The sequence below is a fragment of the Salvelinus fontinalis genome, unplaced genomic scaffold, assembly GCF_029448725.1.
Source record: "Salvelinus fontinalis isolate EN_2023a unplaced genomic scaffold, ASM2944872v1 scaffold_0005, whole genome shotgun sequence".
In the NCBI taxonomy this organism is placed as follows: domain Eukaryota; kingdom Metazoa; phylum Chordata; class Actinopteri; order Salmoniformes; family Salmonidae; genus Salvelinus; species Salvelinus fontinalis.
The window spans coordinates 627,085-636,737 of record NW_026600214.1 but is presented as its reverse complement, the minus strand read 5'-3'; the positions used below and the strand labels follow the sequence as shown (position 1 = coordinate 636,737).

The following is a 9,653-nucleotide window of genomic DNA, read 5'->3' as shown; positions in this document are numbered from 1 at the left end:
CACTTTTCTGAAGTCAGTTAAAAGGGCACTGTCGTTGCTATGACTATACGGACACTTCTTACGTCTTCCCCTGGATGCCTTTACGTGATGACGATTCCAACGGGGTCGATTGCTCGTTCACAGGCCCTACAAATGAAAAAAACCTTTAGCTAGCAAGTCTTTTCTTGCTGCGTAACGCGCGTGGAAGACACCGACCCTCTCCTGTTCCAAGCGTTAGTTTAGCCTGTTATATTTCTCCGGTCATCTTTTCACTCGTTATAGGAGTTACAAACATCATAAAGTAGTTAATTTAAAGCGTTTTATAGCAATTTATATCCGTTTAGTGCGATTTTGGGACATTTATTTTTGCAACGATGTGAAAAGTTGGGCACGCTTTTCAGTTCATCCCGAACGCAGTTGACATTTCCACATGGCAAGAGGACAGCTTTCCACCAAAAGACGATTTCTCCCAAGAAAGGATCCTTTGCCCAAGATACTGATGGAAGAACAGCTCAAGGTAGGACATTTTTATTATGATAAATCGTGTTTCTGTCGAAACATTTTAGTGGCTTAGGACGCCATGTTTTTTGACGTAGCTTCGCTTGGCGCAAACTGTATTGAAAAGTAAGGATAAATTAAAAAATGTAATAACGCAATTGTATTAAGAATTAAATTGTCTATCAATCCCTGTCCACCCTATATTTTTTAGTCACGTTTATGAGTATTTATGTATAAGAGTAGATCACTGTCTAAGTGGCGCAAGGACAAATTCTGACCAGCTGAGTTACATTTCACATTGTCTAACCATGATTTTGGTGGCTAAATATAAACATTTTCGATCAAACTGTATATGCATGTTGTAATGTGATGTTACAGGAGTGTCATCGGAAGAATTCTGAGAAGGTTAGTGAAAAAATTAATATCTTTTGGCGATGTTGACTTTTATCGCTCACTTTGGCTAGAATCAATGCTGGGCTGCTAATTGCTATGTGCTAAGCTAATATAACGATTTATTGTGTTTTCGCTGTAAGACACTTAGAAAATCTGAAATATTGTCTGTATTCACAGGATCTGTGTCTTTCGATTCGTGTATGCTGTGTATTTTTACGAAATGTTTGATGATTAGTAGTTAGGTAAACACGTTGCTCATTGTAATTATTCTAGTCCATTTGTGATGGTGGGTGCAATTGTAAACTATGCCATCTACCTGAAATATGCACTTTTTTCTAACAAAACCTATCCCATACCATAAATATGTTATCAGACTGTCATCTAATGAGTTTTTTTGTTGGTTAGGGGCTATAAATATCTTAGTTTAGCCGAATTGGTGATGGCTACTGGTGTTGGTGGACAAATAAAAGATGGTGGATTATGCTAATGTGTTTTTAGGTAATAGATGTACATCTTTACATATTGTGTCTTCCCTGTAAAACATTTTAAAAATCGGAAATGTTGACTGGATTCACAAGATCTGTGTCTTTCATTAGCTGTATTGGACTTTAATGTGTGAAAGTTAAATATTTTAAAAATATATTTTTTTTGAATTTCGCGGCACTGGTTTTTCAGTGGGGGGGGGGGGGGTTGTGCCGCTAGCGCCACGCTGATCCTAGACAGGTTAAAATGTTCCATCAGTTTATGTTCCACAACATTATCTTCACCAGATCTCAAACCAGCCTTCTACATTGACACATTATAGTGTTATTATACAACATTATCGTCACCAGATGTCAAACCTCTTGTCTGTCAGGAAGGGTCTTCTGTCCTGGATTCAGCCTTCTCTTCCTGGACTAAGACCTGATGTTGTTTCACCAGATGTCAAACCTCTTGTCTGTCAGGAAGGGTCTTCTGTCCTGGATTCAGCCTTCTCTTCCTGGACTAAGACCTGATGTTGTTTCACCAGATGTCAAACCTCTTGTCTGTCAAGAAGGGTCTTCTGTCCTGGATTCTGTTGTTGAAGAGTCTATAGAACATGATACTTATTAATCATTATTACACTATTAGACAACACATCTCCATCCTCCAACAGTTGCCTCCAGCAACAGACACACCCATATGATCTCACACACATGCTCTGCTCACGGTCACACACACCCTTACCGTACGGTGTGTATTGAAGTGTTGGTAGAGACCAGTTGGAGTATTTTGTCAGTCAGAGCATCAGTGATGTCATTGTGACTAAGGCTACGAGAGAAGAGAGAAGAGAGGAGAGAGATCAGACATTTATCATGTAGTGACATACACACAGTCTTGTACAAATAACCTTGTGTGGACATACAATTCAAACCCTAACCCGTAACTTAAATAAAAACCTAACCCTAAACCTAACCCTAGATCCTAAACCTAACCCTAGACCCAAATTCTAACCTTAACCCTAAACTCTCTTGAAATAGCATTTGACCTCGTGGGGACCAACAAAATTTCCCCAGTTGGTCAAATATTTGTTTGTTTACAATTCTCTTCTGGTCCCCAAAAGTATAGTTAAACACATCACACACACACACACACACACACACACACACACACACACACACACACACACACACACACACACACACACACACACACACACACACACACACACACACACACACACACACACACACACACACACACACACACACACACACACACACTGAAAGCCACTCACTCCAGGACTTGTACTTTATGCAGGTGTGTGATCAGGGACTGTAGGTGGTGGTCTGTGAGTTGACAGTGGCTGAGGTCCAGTTCTGACAGACCCTCTGAGTGTTCCAGAACCAGGGCCAGAGATCCACAGGCCTTCTGGTCCAGCCTGGTCTCACTGAGGTCCAGCTCCCCATCCAGGGCTCTGCACAGGGACTCTGCATGCCTCAGCAGCCCCTCTTCAATCCCCTCACACACAAGGTCCAGCAGCTGAAGTAGCAGAGCTTTGCTGGGGCTGAGAGGACAAGAAGCAGAGACAACATTATGACACAGAGTAGGTTTAACTCCTACTGATAAACTAGTTGGTCAAATGTTTGTCTTTGTGTGTCTAACCTCAGCTTGACAATATGCAGGATGGGAAGCAGCTCCCTCAGTGCTCTGTCCTCCACCTCACAGTCTCTTAGGATGAGTTGGACCTGGTTCTGGACCAGCTGGGTGCTGTGTTGGTTCTGCCTCAGAACAGAGTTGATGGCCCTGCAGTGGTCAGTGGTCAGACACAGAGCCTTCTCCTGGTCCTGAGCTGACAGGTCCACAGAGGAGGAGCAGGAGAAGTCCAGCCTGTAGTGCAGAGACCTGAGCAGCCATACTGCTGTTGGTGGTGGTGGTGGTGCCCCCTGCTGGATCTGAGAGGCAGCACAGCACTGGAGGAAACTCAGTAGTAACTTCCTGTCAACACTACAGAGAGAGAGACAGAGAGACAGAGGGAGACAGAGAGCGAGAGACAGAGAGTGAGCGACAGAGACAGAGAGTGAGCGACAGAGACAGAGAGAGACTTATTTACACACCATCACACATTAAAACACTGATAAACACACTACAACTCTGTTTATCAGGTCCACTCCCAGGCGTTCCCCTTCAATTCCACCCCTAGCTGAGGTTAGGGTTAGAGGTTGAAGTAGAAAGCCTCATAGTTCTATCTATTCTAGCCAGGTCAAAGAGTGCCAACTAAACCTGAGTTGGGAGACTCTGTCCAGAAGAGGCAGGATGCTCTCTATCTCCCCCGGTGGTATGGAGGTCCACAGCAGGTTGACTTTGACTTGGTGGCTGTGCTGCAGGGTAAAACACAGAGCAGAACAGTCCACTCTGTCCAGCTCTCTGCTGTTCAGGTTGATCCAATGGTCTGAAGACCTCAACAAACTGGACACACAGTCACTGTCTCTACTGTCATAGATGTGTCTGATGGAGGACTTTACAAAGCTGGAACTGGACCTGAACAAACATGGAGAATGGATTGTTGTGGTTATGTCAAGGTTTTATAAAGGATAACTCACATAGCAACAACTGGCTGGATAGGACATGAATAATTAAAGTCTATAAATATTGAATAAAGATCTCCCACCTCTTGAATAAAACCCTCATGATATTACAGAGGAAAACTCAGAACAACATGTCACTGGATACAAATAGTTATTTTATTATTTCTAGAAAGTCTGATCAGAGAAAGAAGTTCTCCCACCTCTTGAGAGTAACCCTTCCCAGAAAGGGGAGAAGATCTGAGATGTTCTTCTCTAGAAGCCGGTTCTTCCTGAGGTCCACAGTGATGTTGTGGGTTGAATGCTGCAGCAGAGAGAGAAGCACTTCCCAGTCCAGCCTGCAGGAGGTCAGGTCTCCACCAACCTTCTCCAGGAACCACTGTGTCAAGTCCTTGTCCTGAGCTTCATACACAACTACAGTCAGGTGCTGCAGAGTGTCTGAGTTCAGTCTAGGAGGTTGGAACATACAGGCAGTCAGAAATATGAAGAAAAACACATGAATGAAGTTACTATTTCTACTTTTAAAAAACATCAGCTTCAGACTGACCTGAGAGAGAGAGGTCCCTGGTGACACAGCAGTGTGATGAGAGAGTGACCCTGGATCCAGAAGTCAGTCAGGTCCAGACACTGAACCCTCCAGAGTCTCAGCAGGGAAGCCACACTACTCAGAGCCCTGGATAACACTCTCTCTGGTGGCTGGCTGCTCTTTAGGACCAGGGAGAGTTCTGTGACAGTCAGAAGAGTAGAACCTCTCCCTGTCCTCCTAACCAGTCTGGACAGTTTCACTGCCATACCCAGATTCAGTCTGGAATGAAAAGACAAAACTCAAGTCACTTAAAACAGAGAAACCTTATCAGATAAATACTCAGTAGGAAAATCAACTATTCAATAGACCTGTAAAAGCTGTCTTACTGAACATACCTGAGCTTGTGGAGCTTTGACTCATGTCTCAAAAGAAGTGCGGCTCCTTTGAGAGAGATCTTGCTGGGGGTGAGAGTGAGGTCCACTCTGGAGGCACAGAGACCCAGGACTCTCCCCACAGACCTGCAGGTCTTCCGGGGAAACTCTCCTCCCAGTGACACGGTGGAGCCCAAGGCCTGGAGGAGAGAGGCCAACTGCTGGTCCTCCTCTCTGGACCTCACAGGGATGGATTCACACACAGTCTGGAAGAACCTGTCATCATCACAGCTGAAACAGCAAAAGATGGGGGACATCAAATCAGACATTTAGGAGACAGTGACGTCCAGAAGTATTGGGACAGTGACACATTTGTTGTTGTTTTGGCTCGGTTCTCCAGCACTTTCTAAATGATACAATGACTATGAGGTTAAAGGTCAGACTGTCAGCTTTAATCTGAAGGTATTTTCATCCAAATCAGGTGAACTGTTTAGAAATTACAGCACTTTTTGTACATACAGTGCATTAGTCCTCCATTAGTATTCAATCCCCTGAGACTTTTTGACATTTTATTGTGTGGAATTAAAATGGATTGAATCTATTCAAAATACTCTGAAATGTCAAAGTAAAAAAATAAAATGAACATATAAAGATGAATCAAATAAAAAACACTAATATCACTAATACAGAAACATGTTTTGACTGTAATATCAAAATGTCAAAGTTAAAGATGAATGAAAAATAAAAAACACTAATATCCTGAGAAACATGTTTTGAAAAAAATTTGCGATCCTTATTCAGGATTCATTCAGGATCATGGAAGCGTCCACATTCATGTAGAAGTGTTCAGAAACATATTCTATTCTTATTTACTATAAAAGTGACTCCAAAATGACACAATACATTATTTCCCATTCATTTATATTGGGCACAAAATAATCTGAAACAACCAGAACAAACAGCAAAATGCATCCAACTAGTTTGTAGAGTCACAAACTTGATGCAGTCAGTGCTATGAATATAGAAGAAGAATTATGGAAGAATTAAACCTGGTGTAACGGCTGCCTCGGAGGAGGAGGAGGAGGAGTAAGGGTCGGACCAAAATGCAGCGTTGAATGTAGACATAATGAATTTAATAAATGAAAGACGAAACACGAAGAACACTTGAATTGATTACAAAATAACAAACGACGTAGACTGACCTGAACAAGAACTTACATAAACACGAAGAACGCATGAAACAGGAACAGACTACCTACACGAACGAACAAACGAAACAGTCCCGTGTGGTAGACACAGACACAGGAACAATCACCCACAAACAAACAGTGAGAACAGCCTACCTTAATATGGTTCTCAATCAGAGGAAACGTCAAACACCTGCCTCTAATTGAGAACCATATCAGGCAACACATTTAACCCAACATAGAAACACCTAACATAGACTACCCACCCAGCTCACGTCCTGACCAACTAAACAAAGTTAAACAAAGGAAAATAAGGTCAGGAACGTGACACCTGGTTAAAGCTTCTCTAGTGTCCGTGAGTTATTTACTCTAAAAAATAAGAACCTAACACCTCACTGTCACAGAGAAAGTTCCATAATATGCATTTGGTTTAATAGATTAGATATTCTGCGTATAAATGTATATGGAAAAATTCACAATATCTAGGTAACATTTGGTAATGCAACATTTGTTATTTCAGGGAATCTGAGTATAAATGTTACCAGATTCAATAACATTTGAAGATTCATATGACAATGTCTTAAAAAAGACAATTACTGCAGAAAGCTACAGGTTTCCTCTCTAAAGGGAAATACAGGGACAGACAACTACAATCCTGAAATGTACTGATCCAACTCACCTCAGCTGTGAGATGTAGGACAGACACTGAAGGAAACTCCTCACTTCACTCTCTTCATCTGACCAGCCCTTCAGCTCTACTGGTTTCTTCTCTGGTTGGAGTTTCAGCACTTCTAGGAGGAGGGAGGCCTTTCTCTCTGACAGGTCTATGGACCAGACTGCAGGAGCTGACTGGTAAACTGTCTGTAATGCTGGAAGGACACTCCTGCCTGTTTGAGTCTCATAGTCCTTCACATGTGAGTATAGATCCAGCAGGAAATCACATTGATATTCCTTATTATTGTCACCATCATCATCAAAGAAGGGGAAGGTGCTGTAAGTCTACACTGATGATACCAGCTTCAGTGTCTTCTCTCCTGTCTGCTCCTCCCACTCTGCTGCTTGAGACAAGAGATCCACCAGGAACTTGATCTGCTTTGAGGGATCAGACCACCATGGACAGAAACTGCAACAAGGACAGTAACAGCTGATTCAGACATGGATGAACACATGAAACCAGTCATAGTTAAAGATATATGAAGTAGTTATACATTTACATAATGTGTTTTGGTTATATGTTAAAGTATATAATTTTAGAGACATTCACATGATTTATCTGTGACATTTAGTAATGCAACATTAGTTATGTCAGGAAATGGGCTGATAAATGTTCCCAGATTCACCAACATGTGTAGTTTTATACGGAGCCTTCACCGTGTGCTGCCACTTTGCATCAGCAGTCAGAAAGGAGACGCTCTGGGGGGCAGTTTGATAGTGGTGATGCTGAACAACTCTGGTTAATTTCCCTCTTTCTTTCTCTCCCTTACCACTCTCTCTTTTTCTCTTCCCTTTCTCATCCTCTCTAACCCCATCTCTCCCTCTCTTCCCCCTCTCTCTCTCTTTCTCTTCCCTTCCTCTTGTTTCTCTTCCCTCTCTCTCTCTTCCCTCTCTCTCTCTTCCCTCTCTCTCTCTTCCCTCTCTCTCTCTTCCCTCTCTCTCTCTCGTCCCTCTCTATCTCTCTCTAGTCCCTCTCTCTATCTCTTCCCTCTCTCTCTCCTCTCTTCCCTCTCTCTCTGTCCTCTCTCTCTCGTCCCTCTCTCTCGTCCCTCTCTCTCTCGTCCCTCTCGTTCTCTCTTCCCTCTCTCTCTCTCTCGTCCCTCTCTCTCTCTCTCGTCCCTCTCTCTCTCTCTCTCTCTCTCATCCCTCTCTCTCTCTCTCTCGTCCCTCTCTCTCTCTCTCTCTCTTCCCTCTCTCTCTCCAGTGCTTTATACTGCAGCAGACTTTATTATTGTTTTCAATGCTCTTCCCTTTGAGGTTCAGCATCGGTGGACTATTATTGCCCTGCCAGACGTATTTGGGTTGACATTTTAGTTAAAGGGAGGTTTCTTGCCAGTTTCTTGTTTCTTGTTATTTGAACTGTATTGATGTGGTACTAATGACATGTGGCCCAGAAGATTGTGGACATTTTAAGGCCTTTGTTTGTCTATGACCCCCCACCATTCATACCCTCTGCACTCCTCCACTGGGAGGAAATACAGATTACTGCAAATCCTCTCATGTTGATGACTGGGTTCTTTCTTGTAAATAGTTTCTATGAAGTGTCCGTTAAATTGCTCTGCCATCATTATTGTATGAGGTATTATTGGTGGGGTTACCCCTGTGCTGTGATGGGTGTTTTATATGGTGTGTCTTATCTTTTCTCTCCACTGGCTATCTGGCTAACAGGCTACACTCTAGACAGTCTCTTCTGCTGATGTGTGTGTGTCTGGTAGTGGGTCTCTCTCTATCCTACTCTTTTCCTTTCTGCAGGGTTAATACCTGCCTGGCGCCCCAACAAAATCTTTACCTTCACCTCTCTAACAATACCACTACAAGATTTACCAACACTTGAAGTTTTATATGTCAAATGTTTCTACAAGACAATAATCAGTAGCATCACATGATCACTAACCACCACACATGTTCAGACTCACCTCAGCTGTGAGATGTAGGACAGACACTGAAGAAAACTCCTCACTTCACTCTCTTCATCTGACCAGACCTTCAGCTCTACTGGTTTCTTCTCTGGTTGGAGTTTCAGCACTTCTAGGAGGAGGGAGGTCTTTCTCTCTGAGAGGTCTATGGACCAGACTGCAGGAGCTGACTGGTAAACTGGCTGTAATGCTGGAAGGAAACTCCTGCCTGTTTGAGTCTCATAGTCCTTCACATGTGAGTACAGATCCAGCAGGAAATCACTCTGTTTAGAATCGTCTCCATTGGGAAAAGGAAAGGTGCTGTAAGTACACACTGATGATACCAGCTTCAGTGTCTTCTCTCCTGTCTGCTCCTCCCACTCTGCTGCTTGAGACAGGAGATCCACCAGGAACTTGATCTGCTTTGAGGGATCAGACCTCCATGGACAGAAACTGCAACAAGGACAGTAACAGCTGATTCAGACATGGATGAACACATGAAACCAGTCATAGTGAAAGATATATGAAGTAGTAATACAATTTATATATTTTTTATTTTATCTTTATTTAACTAGGCAAGTCAGTTAAGAACAAATTCTTATTTTCTATGAAGGCCTAGGAACAGTGGGTTAACGCTCTAACTTTCTGCCACGCCTAATAATGTGCTTTGGTTATTTGTAAAAGTATTTATTTTTAGAGACATTCACATGATTTATCTGTGACATTTAGTAATGTAACATTAGTTATGTCAGGAAATGGGCTGATAAATGTTCCCAGATTCACCAACATGTGTAGTTTTATACGGAGCCTTCACCGTGTGCTGCCACTTTGCATCAGCAGTCAGAAAGGAGACTCTCTGGGGGGCAGTTTGATAGTGGTGATGCTGAACAACTCTGGTTTATTCTCTCTCTTCCCTCTCTCCCTCTCTCTCCCCTCTCCCTCTCTCTCTTCCATTTTCCCAATCTCTCTCATCCACTCCTCTCTCTCTCTCTCTCTCTCTCTCTCTCTCTCTCTCTCTCCCCTCTCTCTCTCTCTCTCTCTCTCTC

General features: G+C 42.9%; 1 protein-coding gene across 1 annotated transcript; it reads right to left on the bottom strand.

The window, feature by feature from the left end:
- Window positions 1-1,552: 1,552 nt before the first annotated feature.
- On the bottom strand, window positions 1,553-6,992 carry LOC129841986 (uncharacterized). The gene is made up of 9 exons (XM_055910362.1): window positions 6,678-6,992; window positions 4,836-5,102; window positions 4,462-4,719; window positions 4,118-4,363; window positions 3,613-3,870; window positions 2,995-3,336; window positions 2,627-2,896; window positions 2,077-2,160; window positions 1,553-1,939 (listed from the first exon to the last, which is right to left on the bottom strand). Exons 3-9 carry the CDS (start codon window positions 4,704-4,706, stop codon window positions 1,873-1,875), a joined length of 1,512 nt encoding a protein of 503 aa, XP_055766337.1. The 5' UTR covers window positions 4,707-4,719; window positions 4,836-5,102; window positions 6,678-6,992; the 3' UTR covers window positions 1,553-1,872.
- Between the last annotated feature and the right edge of the window lie 2,661 nt (window positions 6,993-9,653).